This window comes from Gopherus evgoodei, chromosome 2 (assembly GCF_007399415.2).
Source record: "Gopherus evgoodei ecotype Sinaloan lineage chromosome 2, rGopEvg1_v1.p, whole genome shotgun sequence".
Taxonomy (NCBI): domain Eukaryota; kingdom Metazoa; phylum Chordata; order Testudines; family Testudinidae; genus Gopherus; species Gopherus evgoodei.
The window spans coordinates 87,874,487-87,892,840 of record NC_044323.1 but is presented as its reverse complement, the minus strand read 5'-3'; the positions used below and the strand labels follow the sequence as shown (position 1 = coordinate 87,892,840).

Here is an 18,354-nt window from a genome sequence, read left to right as displayed (position 1 = left end):
AAACTGAGAAACCACATAACCAATAGACAGGAGCCAGAAAATCATCATAAAATAGGAAGAAATTGATCTCACCTTAGAAGCACCACGTTGTCTGACATGAAGGCCCCAATGGTCACATCTGAAAACAAAGTTTCATAACTTTTACTTTTACAATGGCATTTGAAGGACACAGAAACCAAACCCTTGTAGTCTGTTTATTCATAACAATTTTTCAGTTGTAAAATATGTACTAATAAATAAAATATTTCCCCATTCCCAACTTAGTTCTGCCAATCAATACATCACAATGTTTGTTTTGCCTGCACTGGAACTGCAAAATTGGGTTCTTCAGGTCACTCCAGTTCTCTCTTTTTGTATTATCATCATCTCAGCTCAATTTTTTTCCATTAAATAGAAACTATCCTCTAGAAAGTAACTACCTTTCTAGGAAGCAAAAATTCTCAACGTTGTTTCTCAGTCCTGTACCATAGGTTCTAAACCCAGACAACTGAACCTGAGGTGTCTGTGAGATAGACCAATCATGTCAGCAGCTTTCACTGAGCGAGGAAAAAGGCAGACACCTACACTTCACACTGTAAGCTTTCCTGTTACTGATTTGAAGGCTCTTTAGTAAGCAATATGGAAACTACTTGATATGTTATATTTATCTGCTGCTTTTTTAATTGTTGTTATAATTGTAGTAAACATACCCGGATAACCATTTCCATCCATATCAACTCCTCCTGATATGGACTGGCCAAACATCCGCAGCATTGGGTTTATAGTTTGCCCAGACAGTTTCTGCAACAGATAGTATAGAAGTGGAATCACCGAAAGGAATCAAAATCAATATAAAGCACCACATGGCTCTTCTCTCAAGGCCAGATTCTCATGTACACTGAGGCCCCTTTTTACTACCAAAGCGCTATTGGAGCCTGACCTTGCAAACCATAATCCTGCAAACCCTACTCATATGTGTAAGTCCCATGATCTCTTATGTGAGAAAGTGTTTTCTGGTCTTGACTTGAGTTAAAAGTTAGTGTTGATTAAAATACATAAATTACAAATAAACACACACACACACACACACACAAAATGAACAGCATATCAAATACATTCTTTATAGAAGACAGGGTCTAATTTTGTATTCCACGTAACCTTTTCCATCACCTGCACTCATACGATTAAGAGTTTTATGAAGCATCACTAAAAAAACAGTTAATTTAATTGAAAAATCAAATCCAACATGAGCACTTACTCTAAAAAAAAGTTTGTCGATATGTTCAAGGTCAAAATGAGGAAGATTCATTGCCATAGCCAGTTTGAAATTCTGCTTTTCCAACTATTATACAGTATTTTGTACCAGTGCTGATGCCATATCTCATTTCTGTCTCCCAAACCCAGAGGGCTTCTTAAAAATCACTAATACACAGGAACTTTCCTTAAATAGTTAAAAAGGCAAATGTTTTATCTGGAACAAATCAAGATATTAACACTTCATCTTCCAAGCCAGCCACATGGCCCACAGGCTCCTGTGTGGCAAAAGAAAGGAGATCTGACTTCAAAAAGGGGTCCCATCACAGAAGTTACATGGAAAAGACCTATTACAGAGTTGCTAGTGGTGCTTCACAGCATTTTACAGGCTACAATACTTTCTCGCCCAGCCCATACAAGAACGTTAATAGTAGCCAAAAGATGACACAGAAAATTCATTGAAAGAGAAAATTGAAAATCAGTACAGTAGTGGAAAAAAGAGATCCTTTAAAACTAACCTGTGATCCTAACAACCAGTTTTAAAGGGGAAACTATGCTTTAAAACAAACAGAGCTAAACTTTCGCAATCAAGGGCAGTTAACATTAGGCAATTGGAAGAAACTTTCTCCTCACATTACATTTACATCATAGAACATGATTAAGTTTTTGGGGGGTCCCTAATAGGGTGGTACGTTCTGCCTACAGATATCCCACAGACATCTGCAGGCTATTATGGTACAAATGCTGAGGTATAATGTTGTTCTCCTTTAAGTGCCATGAATGAAAACAGAAAGCCATGAAGCTTAGACAGACTATTTATTTAACACATGCATTATGTTGCAAGCCAATTAAGCTGCTTTAGCTCAGAGCCATCACTAAAGTTGCTGTAGGGGAGTGAGGCACAGATATAGATAATGATTTAAAGTAGAAAAGGGAATGAAAAGGGTGAAAATTTATATGATATGGGGCTGCTTCCTCTCAGAGCTTGTTTAAAAGAGGAGATCTAGGGCATCTGGATGGCTCAGGGGTATGGTAATAGGCTACATAAAGCCTTTCACCCCAAAGTAGTGGGTTCAAATCCAGTCCAGATAGGTAAGGAGCAAAAGTTGTAACCATTTAATGGCTGTTTGGTGGCATATGAAAAGTGAATTGGTGGCTTCAGTCTAGTCCAGAGGTCAGCAACCTTTCAGAAGTGGTGTGCTGAGTCTTCATTTATTCACTCTAATTTAAGGTTTCACATGGCAGTAATACATTTTAATGTTTGTAGAAGGTCTCTCTCTATAATTCTATAATATATAACTAAACTATTGTTGTATGTAAAGTAAATAAGGTTTTTTAAATGAAGCTTCTTAAACATTTTAAATTAAATTAAAATGCAGCGCTCCCCAGACCAGTGGCCAGAACCCAGGCAGTGTGAGTGCCGCTGAAAATCAGCTCATGTACCGCCTTCAGCACTCGTGCCATAGGTTGCCTACCCCTGGTCTAGTCCTTTTGGAATAGGTACTAGGATACATTGTAAAGATAGTGCCACAATTGGTATCCTGGATGGAAAAGGGCACCAAGACAGAGCAATGGGTGTCCTTTAATCCTCTAGAAGTGGTCTCTCCCAGGAATGAGGGGCGGGTGTATTGCATTTGCCCACTTTGCTGTGGGAGGGGAGGAACAAGAACTTCAATCTGAAGCACTGTCAATGTGTCTTTCTAACACACTAAATTTCCTCAAAAATGAAAAACAAAACTCCAGTCTGGACATGCAGGAGCTTAGAAGTCCAGAGTCTCCTACCAAATGAGAAGATCCCCACTTCCAGCAAGTATTGCTGAGAAGAGAGTGCAGAGCTGAGCCATACATATGCCACAAATTATCTCATTGTAGAAGTATCACAAAACAGTTTTAACTTTCTTTGCAAAAAACGATGCATACTGTACATACAGTAAAAGGTAGAAGGACAAATCCCTTACAGTCTATTCAAGAGTCTCCACTATAACCACTAAAGCCTTTATTCTGCTTAAATTGATTTACTATGTAGGATCTCTCCCAGCAACAAAAAATATTTAGATCGGACCTTCAAACAGTTGGGGGAGGGGGAATCTGCCTTTGCAAAAGCTTGCTAGACAAATATTAGAGACTATGGGGCATGTTTTAATAGGATGTATGGGATTTTATCTTCTTAATTCCCAAGATGCAAAGACTAAATTATCCTAGAATTATATTCAATGCTTCAGTGCCTGTATGGCATATGTAGGTAATTTTTACTTCATGGTACTTTGGTAAAGTGGAATCTCAAGACTGATCTTCTGACACCTTCTCCTACTGGGAGGAAGAGCACCTCAAGTAGTCAAGTGTGCTTGTGCAGGAGTAGTCCCTAGACTCTGTTCCTTCTCACTAATTCTGGTTCTGCTGGGAAGAGAGCAGTGTCAGACTCCCTCCCACCCCCCACATCCCATCCCCTGAAGAAGTCTGCTTTGCCATTCCAGTGCCTGTGCTTGTCCTTGTCCTTTCCAAGGTCTGCTGTCACTGAAATACCCCCTCTCCAAGACTTCATCTACATGGGAAGGGAAGCTACATCTGAGAACTGTATTAAAATATATTTTTAAAAAACGGCTCACGCTGATCCATTCTGGAATTGTTTTCCTGGCCAGAGAGAATGGGGCCAAACATCATTAGAAACTGTGCAAAAGAGAACACTGAAGTCTCAGCTCCTAACTAGGCTCAGGTACAGAGTCTGAATTGATGCAGACTACACATACATAGACACACCAGCTATAGAAGAAGAGGGAATCAAATGGTGTGATGAGGAGAGAGATTACTACTTCCTGTCACAATGCTTTACCCATACGTTTGGCGCATTTCTGCGAGACCTGACAGAGTGCCTCAAACAATAATTTACCATAGAATACTGCGGAACAATGCCACCTGCGTCTCCATGGTAGATATACACTGCTCCTACGTAGTCATCCTCCTTTGGGGACCCAATGGCGACATCTGCATATGTAAAAGAATGTGAATTGAAAACATGTCACAGTCCTTTCCCTTTCCACACCTCCCATGTCATCCTTTTACAGAAGCCCACTGCCCCAGGCTGAAACAATTCATCGTGATAAAAAGGATCACACTATTACTGGTGTGCACTTAGCTACAAATAGTTATCTCATTAAATTCCTTTTAATTTATACCTATTTTGGCAACTAATAAGAAACATGTCTCTTAGTTATAAAAATGTGTTTATTCCCACTAGCCTGCTCAAAAAGCCATTCAACAGTCCTTTCATCTGAGCAACCCGGAGTGGATCAGCCTTGCACATCAAGACACCACTGGCTCGGAGTACAAACCACCCACTCTGCACTGTAACAACTGTGTTAGAAATGCCAAGTTTCCAAAGTCAAGTTAGGTCAAGTGGGTTGTTTTTCAAACATATAGGGGAATGAAAGGGCTGCTGAGCATCTTTGAGGATGTATATTCAGACACACATGCTAAGCCAGCCAGTCCGTTTGAAGGCCTTAGTCTGCCAGAAATCACAGTAGCAAACTGGCTGGTGTCAACACTCCATTTTCACCTATTGTTATCACAGTGTATGTCCTTGTACAAGACAGCCCATGAAAGAAACTGGACTGTAGGTTACAGGAGCAAGTGACAATAAATAGAATATACAATAGGAGGCAGTAAGAGCTACATGTTAAATGTACTTTCTGATAAGAAGCCCCAGTTACAACAATAAATGGGATATGGGAATAGCCCTGAGACAGAAGATGCCAAATGTTACACAAAAGATGTGGTTTTCATTTTGTTTAGGGACAACCTAAGAGTCATTAGTAAGAAATATACAATAAGGTTAAAAAAAAAAAGCAGAAAGGAAATAGACCAAATGCCCAACTTTGCACTGAGTTACCCAGATGTAACTCATGTTGAAATCAATGGGATTTACACCCATGTTTGGTGTAATCAGTAAAAACATCTTTACCAGAAAGTGGCATCTAGAACTTGATTCACCATAGCATTACACCATTCTTAAGAAGAGATAATTTCCAAAGGAGTAATGCTGTGGCAAATCAGGCCATCTATTTGAAAGGTTTTCTGATGTGGACTAGAATGATATTTCCACCTCTACTTTGAAATAGGATTTGATGGTATAAACGTCCCTGTAATAAAATTTTTAAAAGCCAGACTTGGCTAGAAACAGAACATGGCAGAATGGAAATGCACCGACCTGAGTAGCCATCATCATCAATATCTCCTAAGGAGGCCATGCTTTCCCCAAAGTGTGCATTGTAGGCATTGTCACCGTTCAGAACAAGCTGCTCTTCCAGGACTCCCTAGCAAACAGGAAAAAGGACAGGCTAAGAAAAACAGAGTGAGTGCTGAAAGCTACAGGGCCTCCCTACTGGAACACACGACACTCAGGAAACACCTGGGGCAGAGTTGCAGTGTGACTTCTGCACTGCTATTGAAGCCCCAGTAAATGCAGCTTGCCTGGATATATAAAACAAAAGGGTTAAACACAATCAATCTAATTGACCCCAAAAGTGATTTGAACTAGACTGGACACACCACAGGCCAAACTCCTTAGCCACATATAATTCAAGAAGCTATGTTCTACAGGAACATCCACATATGTGAGTTCATGTGAAGAGCCCTGGATTTTTCATGGCTATGGTAGAACCGGCACCAATTAAGTGACTATACCAGCTGATAAACTACTCCTCTGAATTTAGAACGAAGTCAGAAAGAAGAGAATGCTTTTAAGAACACAGAAACACCACATATTAATTAATTCTCTATGCTCCAAAAATCCCCCAGTGATGACCTTACCTCATCTCTTTCAAGAACAAGGTTAGAAATTCTGCAAGGTATTTTCAAAAGCGCTCAGTCTTGGTCTAAATCTGCTCCCTTGGAACTCAATGGAAGCAGGGTTAGGACTATACTGACTTCTTAAGAATTCCAATTTTGTCTCTTTATTCCCAGGAGAAAGAACTAATATGAATGATGTTATCAATATGCCAAAGCTAGAGGACTTGTTTGGCTCACTAAGTTTATCTATACATTAAACACCACTATTCAGTTCTTGTCCTGTTGGCATGTTGTATCCAAAGAAGGCAGTCTCTAGTCAGGATTTACTCAGCCAAAGCTCCCATTGAATTTAGCAGAGGTTTCCCTGGGCAAAGACTGCAGGATTTGTGTCACAAGGTTTGAAAATTCCTAAGCTATGCCTACACTACCATGCTTGCAACGGTGCACATCGCTATAGCACTGCTAGTGCAGACACTCTAAGCTGATAGGAGAGAGCTCTCCCATCAATTCAATTACTCCATCCCCCCCAAGTGGCAGTAGCTGTGCCAGCGGGAGATTCTCTCCCGCTGACGCAGCGCTGTTCACTCCAGCATTTAGGTAAGTGTAACTTATGTCACTCAGGGGGGTGGTTCATTCACACCCCTGAGCTACACAAGTTATACCAAAGTGGTAGTGTGTAGACAGCCCTAGACTTTGCATGTTACAGAGCAAGGCAAAGAATGGACGAATGTAAAATGAAGAATAAAGGATAGCTAGAGTTAATATGAGAGAGAGAGAGAGAGCTCCCAGAACTGACTTTTGCATTCACATGCCAAGAGATGGCAACTCATGCCCACCCAGTTTCTAGCCAACCTCATTTGAGTGAGCTTTAATTTCTTGCAATGCACCGTCAAGTGGAAAGAAACATTTCCACAAGAAAAAAAAACTTAATTACTCAAGCCAACCTCAAGAGCCCATCTCAAGTGTTCAGATTTTTTTATTCCCCACTTTGTGAATCAGGGAAGCACATGTAATACAGTCTTTTTCTTGGCTGCAGGGAGCTTCCGACATTAAAATAATCCTACATGATGAAGTTGGGACACAGAGTACGGGCAGGGGAGGGGAAAGCATACAGTCCTGTATGTGTTACTTTTTTCTTTAGAGCACACACCTCCAGTGATTAGATATAAGCGTATCAAATCTATCGTAATGCCACATGTGCATGCTATAAAGTAATACTCTACATGCCATCAGGGTTATCTCTTATGGTGTAAGTGTCATGTGAGTGGTGTGGGTAGATAATTGAAATGAAGTGGAGTTGATCTGGCATCCATACAACAAAAATCCCAATCCTACAAATCATTATTCATGTTACTTTACTTCACACAGGAAGCCCCAATGAAGTCAAGGTTGAAGGAAGGAGAAACTGCTACTAGAACCTCAAGTTGTTTTATTTAATACATCATTTATAAACACAAATAATTCACCTTTTCACCATGAACAATTTGGGGCAGGGATTGTCATTTACTCTAGGTTTGACATCACCTAGCACAATGGGATCCCAATGCGGTTGACCTCTCGGCACTACTGCAATCAAACATTGAATAAGCAGCAGATCAAAGTAGGTGGCGGGGGCGGGAATCAGGGCTCATTTCAATGATTGTTAATTGACCACTGAATTAACCCAAATGTAAGTCTGGTTTCTTTCACACACAGTCTATAGGACTCGTACGTAAATTTTATTTCCAGTAAAAATATATTATTGAAGTTATAAAAAGAAAGTTAATAGCGCTACTGTTGAATCCAATGAAAAATCTCCCATTGACTTAAAAGGAGGAGAATTGGGACCCATATGTAAAAAAATACAGCTCAATTCTTAGAGTCAGTTTAAAAAGGCCCTTTCACAAACACATTTCCCTGAAAAAATACATATGTCTTATTTTTCTTTAAACACTGTGTACTAATCATCTTCTTTGCTACTCCTGGAAGTCAAAGTTCAGAATATCCCAAGACTGCAGTTGCGCAATGTGAAATTCAGTGGTTTCAGTCGAAGGGGCTTTCCACTGTAGGCTTTCAATAAATAGCATCAAATAATAATACAAATCTATTCATTAGTTTCTCTTCAAATCCCTGGTGTTTTGTTTTGAGTTGTGGGTTTGAACCACCATCCAAAACACAAAGAATAACTCTGGTCAAAGCGGCTGATTTTGAAATCAAAAACATGGAAATCCACCAATACCACCAAATTTCAACATAAAACCAGAAATTTTCCCAAGCTTCCTCAAAAGAGTCACACTTTCATGACCAGGAGCTGACTCCTAAGTTTGTAAAAAACACCATGATATCAGATGGTTTTTGCCTGGCTTCATGTTTTGTTGGAAACACGCACATACACATCCCGTATATGTAACACACCAAATTACATGGTAAACCGCAGCTGGACTGACCCTCCTGCCACATGCTCATCCACTTTGCATACTCACATTTCCTCTGTTGATATAGACTGTGACTTGACCTTCATCCCTGATCTCAGAAAACATGGGTGCTCCAACCAGCAGGTCTGAAAGTCCATCTGAGTTCAGATCAACTGCACATAAGGAGGAGCCAAAGTAAGAGCCCATCTGTAACCAAGCCGAGTCACAACAAAGCATTCAGTATCTGCCCACACACAGGAGGAAATCATTTATGTTTTTTAACATCAGCTGATGACTTGCTGCTTTATCTCACAATAGCAGCCCTAAGAAGAAACCTTAGGGAATTTTTTGGCAAGAATTAGGCACTTTATTATAACTGTGCATCAGTTCAGTTTGTAGAAGGAATAAAACTCACACTCCAAGACATACTTAAAAGAGGCACTAAACGGCCTTACTTTAGAACAGCTTTTGCTTGGTAAATATCTAAAATGAGGAAGAGGAGAATTAGCAGCCTGGGCCAAGATTTTCAGAGGTGGCTAGTGATTTTTAAGGCCCAATGTCACACAAGTGAATGGGGCCTGATTTTCAGAGGGTTTTTTGCTCATTTTTAGCTCCTCACTTGCTAAAATCATGCCACTTTTCAAGCGGTCTCAAGCTGGAGTCCCCAAAAACAGGGGCACCCAAAATCACTAGTTATTCTTGAAAATCTTTTTCCTAGTCTTTTTAAATTTCTCACCATCAACCAGAAAGAAAAGTAGTAGTCTGACTGCAGGATTTTTTCCATTCTAAGCAGCTATATTTGCATCAGGAGGTTACTTCCAGTTCATGAAACGTGAGGGGCAAGTTTTGGAACTGGCGGGCTGGGAAGCACAGCCCACTCCCCAACCCAGAGTCTGGTACCCCAGATTTGAGCTGCATTCACACTGCTCTGTCCCACATTACAGAGGGATTCAGACTCTCTGACTCACCCCTCCAGCATGGACCACTGACCTAAGTCAAGAGGGGTTGCTAGCCTAAGTCAGACTTATTTCTGTGTGGAAGGAAGATGGGTTTGGGTTTGAACCTGAGTCTGAGCCTGAGCTTGGTGTGCTGTGTTGACATACCCATATGGGCCTCCGACTGCAAGCTAATCAGCCAACAGCCCTAAGTCTGCAATCCCTACTACACAGAACTCCCACTGGTTTCAGTGGGAGTTTCATGCCCAGAACTTGCAGAATCAAGCCCTAAATGTGTAGTCAATTTCTATCTTCAATGAAAGATATCGGGCTGAGATATTTAGGAAAGAGAATGAAAGACTTAGGTGTATTATCAGATCTATTTCAAACAACTATCAATGTAGAACATTAAATACTAACCACCCACCCAAATATACCCTTAAACCACACTTGAGGTTTGATTTAAAATACAAGTAAGAAAATTGAAGGCAAGACTGGACACGGTCTTTAATTCACTCAACTGGCCAAGATGCTCACCAATGACTTTGTCTGCCCAATCTGCTCACAAGCAAAGTGCAACACTTTGGACTCCAGAGTCATTCCAGAATCCACAAAAAGACAGAGCACGAAAACATCATCGGCAAACCGAGGGACTACACACACACTAGTGCATAGCTCTCAAATGTCTCACTTCGACAGACATCACACATTTTAGCCCAAAAGCCATCTGCTTTCCACATTAATCTGGTCACCCCTCGCTTTTATTGTTGACAGTTGTTTATATCAGAAATGGAGAAACATGAAACTGACATTACAAAGTTACCTAAACTTTTTTTTTAATTACGACTCTCACAGCATTTGCTACATACATCATGTACATTTGCTACATACATCATGATTTTAGGGTCTCATTTTGGGTTTTTAATCACACATGGAGTCCCACATTTGGGCCTTGACAGATTAAGGTGTATGAAACAGAGCTCTGGCCAACCTATTAGGGTATATCCATACTGCTGTTGGGAGCTTGCTTCCCAGCACAGATACCCAGTCTCGTGCTAGCACTGCTCAAGCTAACATGCTAAAAACAGCAGCATGGTCATGGTAGCAAGGGCAGAGACTCAGACAAGCTGCCTAATTACAAAACCCACCCAAACTGCAGCGGCCACACTGCTCTGTTTAGCACATTAGTTTGAGAAGACCTAGCACGTGCCTGTCTACCTGCGCTGGGAAGCATGCTCCCAGCTGCTGTGTAGATATACCCATAGGCATAATGGGAAACAGGCAACAGCCACTCTGGTGTTCAAGTTGAGAATGTAACATTCCATCTACAAGATTCTGTGAACTGTTTGGAAGCTGTAAGGACAGCAGGGTGAGCTGAGGATAGCGTTTCAACACGTAACTCTGATATTTGGGTTCAAGGTCAGACCTTTAACATTATCTGACTCACTAGTTATTTTAGTGGAATTCCCCTGGTGGATTTTTTTGGTTTATTTTTTTTAAATCCAGTAATGTTTTAAAACAAAATTCTCATGGGCAGTGAGTTAGAGTTATGAAAAACATTTCACTATGTATTCAGGCAGCTTTAAGGAAAAGGCTGTTATTTACCCAACTGTGCAGTGTGCTCATGTTACTGTGAGAACATGGCATTTCTGCCTGTGTTTTTATTTGTAACCACAGGATTGCATTTACTCTTTTCCATATTTGATTTCCCAACCTTTTCCGCCCTACAAAAAGAGAGGAGGGAAAAGAATCCTGTGCATTATGTCAAGTGTGCATGGGACATGAGAGGCACGAACTCATACCTTTGTTGCTAAAATAGTGTTTGGTTTGATCTCATTTCCAGCAATAGTCATTAAGTGAGCATTGCACATCAAATTACATTTCACTATGGAAAAAGACAGGCAGGTGTTTTGTTTGTTTTTAAATAAATTTTTGCTCAGATTTTACAGGAACTGGAAGGATGGGGCACATGAAAATCTACAAATATTTGAAGGATATAAACACCAAAGAGGTGCAGAATTATTAATGGTATTTATAAATGGGAATTGTGAGATTAAATTAAGAAAGGAAAAGTTTTGGCTGAGTAGCCAGAACACTTCCGGATAGCTCTATGCGGTAAGCTCAGGAATCGTTTTTCAAGAATCGTTTTCAACCGATGGAAGCAGCATCACTCAGGGCATTTAAAAGAAGACTAGAAGAAACACAAGAAAATGCACTAGAGGAAACAATCAGGCACCAACAGGGAGATGTACTGGATGAACTGATAGGTCTTTTTCATCTCAAATTTCTGTGATGCTATCAATGCAAAACAAAATAGTGGAGACCTAAAAAACGCAATCACTTCATCCACCACCTATTCATCCTAGGGATTTTCTCCTGTCCCCACTGTTTAAGCAACTTTCTATAAAATGCACTTATGATTCACTGAGACATTGGTGAAGTGTCCCAGTGACAGGCTGATAACAGCATCACCTAGTATAGCCAAATTCGATTAATACTGTATACTGTTCAGGGTCTTCATCTCTTTTAGAGCCTGACTGCACAGCCAGAGCAGAGTGCGAATACAAGCGGTTCCTTCTGGGAAGCCATGAGCTAGGCAGACAGTCTCTTCCTCAGAGATTTATCCCTAAATAAAGCACATTCCTGTTGTTCCCTCAAGCTGGATCTGCTATGTATTTGTTTTCCTGAGGACATAACACCTACCACCACCAAGGCTCCTGATCAAGGAGAAGGTGCACTTCTCCCTACCCCAGCACGACCTCACACAGGGATGTGGAGTTTGACTAGGTACTGCTAGAATATTAAAACAAAGGACCAAGGTTAGCTCTAAGGAACAAATCCTCAAACCAGCACCCACGGTAGATGCATAGAGGGAAGAGAGGAATAATCCTTCCTCAACGTAATGGAGCTGCTCCACAGCCCACTACTATAACTCTAATGTACCCGCCTCCTCCTCAGAGGGACAGGATGAGAAGCTCTGGACATATGAGAATCAGTTGCTATACAGGATCTACCTCTTTCCTAGTTTGTCTTCCACAGCTGAGCTTTGTAGGGCACCCCAAATCTTGCACTTTGGCATAGTGAACTTTCTGCTGTTACGGAGGCAGGAACAGGATTTCCCTTAAAGAGCTTGTCTACACAGCAAGTTACTGCATGGCAAGCCAGGCTGTGATTCTACAGTACTCCGGCCTGCTGCACAGCAACCTCCCACATGAACCCTGCTACAGTGCAGTCAAAGTCCCAGAGTGCGACAAGCTGGTACATGGCAGATTCACACTCTGGCTTGCTGAGGAGTAACTCACCATGCAAACAAAATACATTTTTATCAGCTCTAACAGGATTTTTAACTGCAAATATTACCACAATAATAATTTACTCCACAATTTCAGCATCGAGCGGATGCTACCACTATGATAGAAAAGATGGTTGGTCTAAATGATGGCTTTAGGATTTCTGGGGATTTTTACACCTAAATCAAACACTTAAGAAGCTATTAATTCAAAATAATACCAATTGAAATAGCCACATCATCATTTTTTGTGAAGAATCGCTCACCTTTTTTCCCGATGCCTGAAACATCTTTATTAAGGAGCCTGATCCCCTGTCTGTTCTGAAAATATAAACCTATCAAATGGAAACAAAAACAAAAGCAGTTACAACACTGACCACAAGGATAAGTAGTTTATAATGTTATGAATTCATCAGTGCAGTCTGAGTGTATATGCACTTTATTCATTGTAATAAAGTGGTCATTAATATTTGCCAAACTCCACATTCAAGGTGATCCTCCTGCCTTTTCTAAAACAAAAGTTGAATTTCCATTTTAGTACCAGATGTTAGAGGTCTCTTGTCATTACAAGTACTTAAATAGCATCTTAATGCTGCTTTGCGTGTGTGTGTTTAAAAAGACCCACTGCACAAAAGCCATAATCTCAAGCAAATGTCTCTTGGAAAGGAATAGCAAAGTGTCCCAGAGTAACTAGGGCTGAGAATCTGACTGGTTATCGGGATCTTCCCACCCCTACCTTCTGTGCCAATTCCAACACTATCTCCCCCAGACCCGACCTCAAAAATGTGTACAGTCTAGGTAGCAAGACAAATGTCAAGCTGTTTTAGCAAAGGTCAGGGTAAAAACTGAAATGACACCAGTAAATGTCTTAGCACCTTTTCAGTCAGATTTTTTTCAAATGTTACAAAATTACAATGTATAGCAGCAGCACTTTAACTTGTGTTCATACAAGTTACTCTTAGAGTACCCTTTTTAATATGTCCTGGACTGCATGTGCTTACATGGCGAGTCAGCCTCCACGTTGATGTTTTCTGACATTGGTCCTTCTCTCTGGATTGTTTTTCCATGTAGATTAACTTTCATAATGTTTACAGTTACTCATTCAGAAAGCACACTTTTGAATGAGAATCTTGTTTAAAAATGGCTTCCATTTCATTCACCTGTTTTACAGGATTTTCTGACTGATTCAGACAAGATGGCAAACAAGCCACAATGAGCAATCTTGAGGGTAGATAGCTGGGTCCATTAAACCAGTAGGAAGTGTGGAAGATTGAATGAAATTAAAAATCTTCCTTGAAGTAAATATAGAGACATTTTTATTTGTATCACAATAAACATTATACCTTCCTCATTGTGGACAAAATAGACAAGGCTAGTAGCAGTGGAGAGTCATAATGTAGTGATTTGGACATACTCAAATATAAGCCACTTATTGGTTGTTTTTGACTGTCTAATTGATTTGGTTGTAATACTGGTAAATACAGCAATGCAAGATCAAAAAGGAGATAGGCTAATAAAGACTATTAGATCTTCTGCTCCTAAGGAGGCCAATACACTCCTGGCACAATGTAGGGTATTAGCACTGTCCTCCAGTCCCAGAGCAGTACTGCAGCTCATTAATATTTAGCATTTAAGACCAGAAAGAGTAAAGAACCTAACATTTAATAAAATCCCCATTTGCTTGCAGCGAGGAACAAGTCTCCACTGAAGTCTTGAGTCACTTCTTAGCTCAGAGCAGCAGCAACAGCAAATCTGAAGTCAATTAATCCATTTCTGACCAGCAGGTGTCAGTGTAGTTAATAGGACCAAGCATCCCTTCATCTGCAAAGCTGATCATCGGAGCCAAGGACTTGATGTATTAAATTACATAGTGAATTATTAATAGTTGTGTGCACATAGAGTTTTAAGGTGCTATATATTTCTCTGAAACAAATCAAGTACTGTACTTTACTGTGAAAGTTTCCCTTGGACATGGGGGGAAGGGGAGCAGGGGAAAGAGATTACTCTAGATACAATGACATGAAGACAGAGATTATCTTGGGTTTCACAATGGCCTGGTCCAGAGGAGATGAGGAGCCAAGGGTTCTGAATATTAAACTCCAATTTTGCTGCTGACTTGAATTTTGTAATTTTGGACAAGTCACTTAAGCCCCTTAACCTTAGTTACCCCATCAGCAAAATGGGGATAATTATAATTCCTGTCATAGGAAGGTCATCATCATGGAAAATCCCAAAAGCACCACCCAGCTCCAATCTCTGGCCAGGTCCTCTGGCTGGGTTTTCAGTTTATATCCATCACTGGCAATCTTATCGAGCTACCAACACTTTTGGTTTCTGCATGATCACCAGCCGTGCAGTAGCACTTGTTCATATACAGCTTCACAATTCGTTGGTCTTCCCTTCTGATAACTCCATACCAACAAGGCCACCAAAACCAAACTAGTGCTATTTTAAGCGAAATAAGTTAAAAAAAATTCAGAGAGAAGAGTGATTTTTGAATTAACAATGTCTCTTTAAAACAACTATTTTAAAGATGGGGGTTTAGGAAGGAGCATCACAAGGGGCAGAGAGGGTACATTTGAGGACCTCATCAAATTTCCTCACCTTTTCCAGGCAAGTGCTCAAAAATTAATCTTCAGGCAAAATTTCATGGTTCATTAAGTTTACAGGAATGTAGTCAATATATTTTACCCGGTAACACCTGACTGTATCATTGTTCGACTAAAAGCCACACCTTTCCAATGCCTCCATCCTGGGGAGCTCCTCCTACGACATCTGTGGTAGTCGGCTGGGAGAAATGACCTGCTGTCACTGCATATCCTGTGCAAGAGGTTGGGTGGGGTGATGGGGAAGATAAAGGAAAAAAAAACAAAAAGGAAAGATGTGAGAAACAGGTCAGCCATCTGGATCACACTAATCAGGTTCCACAGTTCCTCTTGGAGTGTAAATATCCCAGCGTCATGCAAAAAGCAGCAGGCACTCACTTTGTACAGGAACTCACCAACATTCAGTTCAAGTGTACAACACATCAGGAAATTACAGTAAGCACTCAATTGTTTTTCCAAAAGCTAAGAAGGTGAAGGTGTGGGTGGGAGCCGGGTGAAGGATAGGCAAAGGTAGGAGGAACAATAAGTTAAGAATCCAGATGTGAGAAGAACGAGAAGCAGTAAAAACAGAAACCTGCACACTGAGAGTCAAGTGACCATATCATCAAGAAGAAACGGCTTTCACGACTGTGAATGACAGTCTCATGTATGCCAAAGAGAATAATACTCCCTCAGTTAAAGTAACTGCCCATCATGGCATGAAAAAATCAAGTGCCTTTTCAGTTCATAGGGAAAAAAAACAAAATATATGAAGAGGTCAGCAAAGTTTATGCTTGAAAAAGAAAAAAGCAAGAGTGAATTTCAAACAGTATATAAAGAAAGTGTATCTGAAACAGGTAGATCAAAGTTTTGTCTTGTTTGCTAAATTAAAAATGATATATAATAAGTTTAAAGGAGTCTAAGGAGAGAACTGTGTTTCTTTCCCTTTTAAGGATGTTTTGTATTCAACTCGCCCCTCCATTGTGAATTATGGTTCTCCCGTCCACATGCTAAACATTGTAATTCAGGTCTAATCAGTGGAAAAATCTATATATGACTTTACATATATACACACACTGTTCACTTAATTATCATTGAGTGGCACCTGCTACATTATATTTAGAAAAGACTGCAGGTTAAGGAAAATCAGCCTGAGTCTTTAGTCAAACAGCATTAGACTATTGCCTGTTGAGTTTTCCAAGTCCTGACACTCCTAAACACTGGGGATTAGGTGGAAGCCTTTAAATTAATTTCACTTGTGACATTAGTTGATTTTAAAGCAAGGCATCTAGAAGTTAAAGCCTAGTCTGTTAAACACCTACAAAATCTGCTCCACTCCCTAGCCCATCCCTCCCCCACATGGTCTCTTACTAATAAATCATTTATATAGTGCTTTGTTTCTTCAAATAAACTAATCATTCTACAGATACAGAGGAGCCGCTTAGCCCAAACCACACAGTAAGTAGTGGCATGGCCACAGCTAGAACTCCGGCATTCCTGGCTTCCAGTCTGTTACTTAGCCTAGACCATACAGTCTCACAATACAAATCTGTTTTCTATATTCCAACCGCTATAATGTTGGGACGGGGCGGCAGGGAATGAATTAATGCAAGTCCTTCACTGTTTTTTTCCTATATATTTTGTCAGGTAACCCACCAGCCACTCAAACCATTTTAACCTAGCCACTTATTCTTTTACTTTACACCAACAAAATATTATTTCCCCTGAAAAACAACTGCACCATTATTTTACCCTATTTCCAGCCTGACATCAGGGTCCGAGCAGCTACTTGCCTAAGTATGTGTACCGCCTGGCTATCACAGCATCATCATTCAGTTTGAAATAGGTGTTGTCAGTGAGGTTCAACACTTTAACAGTTCCTGTCCAGTAAAAAGATCCCGGTGCTCCCATGATGACCAACTCCTATGAGAGAAAAGAAAACAGGGATGGATGGGAACCAGAAAAAAATACGAAAGAATTAATCACAGCAAGCAATCGTTATGTTTTATAAGGCCAGAGGAGATTTAAATCAAGGCTTCATGCATGAATCTGCCCCCACAGAAAAGAGTTGGAATTATTCCTGTTTATACAGTACTTTTCATCCCAAACATTCCCTAAGCAAGTTTTTGCCAATACCGGAGGCACTTCACCCCTCTATTAAAATACCTGAGCTCTCCTCCAACCCTTGCCCTTCACACAGATACCTGGAATCAATACACCTCTGTTGAACCCTCCTGCTATCTCTTCAAGAAGCATCCCCAATCAGTCTCACAAGCTACTGAACATGCCTTCAAACATGCTCTTCCAACAACTGTTCCTCCCAACTGCTTCATCCTCCTACTACTCTCAAGAAATACCAAAACTGAGCTACAGAATCCATCCACTCATTCAACAAGCACCCTGGATCTACCTCCCAACCTACTGCCAACAGCTCACAGCTTCCAGGTGACACTGTAGACAAAAAGTCTACTGTTCAAGACAGGCTGAAGGACCAGATCCTCAGCTGCTGTAAGTCAATTGATCCTTACATCAACTGAGGATTTGGACCTATGTATTTAAGAAAAATTGATTATATGAGGACCTTAAAAATGTAGATAGTCCCCGTGCATTTAAGGATGTGTTTTGAGGGTGGAACTGTGCAAAACTCAGACCAGAGTCATGTACTTCAGTGGAGTTTCAAAGGGATCTGGAACAATTTATGGTTTCAGGTGGAAACTACTAGGAACCTGATGGTTATACTTTGTTTTGATCTGAAATCAGGAAAAATGTGATGGTTTTAACATTTCAGTTGAGTTCTGCTTTTGAGTTTCTTGGACTTGACATTCAAAGCAAAACTCTGGCTGAACAAAGTCTTGTGAACTAAAATCAAAGAAAGATTCAAATGGACCCCGCAAGTGGAAGCCACTGAGTTTCCCATCCTTCCATTTGAGAGAAGGGGGCTTTCTAATTATCAGTGAGAGCCACAAACATGTAATATGCAGTGGTAGTGGTGGAAAAGAAAAAAGAAAAAAAAACAAGCTGAGCTCAGAGTGAAATCATACAGATGGTGATCCCTGGCTGAAAGCCAAGCCCAGCTGAAAAAACTAGTGTCACATTTGAAGGATTTGATTAAGCTGAACTAGGAAAGGGCAGAA

The 18,354-nt window shown here is 40.5% G+C and overlaps 1 protein-coding gene across 1 annotated transcript in view; it reads right to left on the bottom strand.

The window, feature by feature from the left end:
* Positions 1-18,354, bottom strand: part of ITGA9 (integrin subunit alpha 9) — a 299,490-nt gene that overhangs the window by 237,028 nt on the left and 44,108 nt on the right. Inside the window, exons 6-13 of the mRNA XM_030551304.1 lie at positions 17,014-17,143; positions 15,370-15,455; positions 12,902-12,970; positions 8,481-8,618; positions 5,438-5,543; positions 4,121-4,215; positions 690-780; positions 73-118 (exon numbers count right to left, since the gene is read on the bottom strand). Coding sequence (XP_030407164.1) covers positions 73-118; positions 690-780; positions 4,121-4,215; positions 5,438-5,543; positions 8,481-8,618; positions 12,902-12,970; positions 15,370-15,455; positions 17,014-17,143 — 761 coding nt within the window. The remainder of the gene's footprint in view (positions 1-72; positions 119-689; positions 781-4,120; positions 4,216-5,437; positions 5,544-8,480; positions 8,619-12,901; positions 12,971-15,369; positions 15,456-17,013; positions 17,144-18,354) is intronic.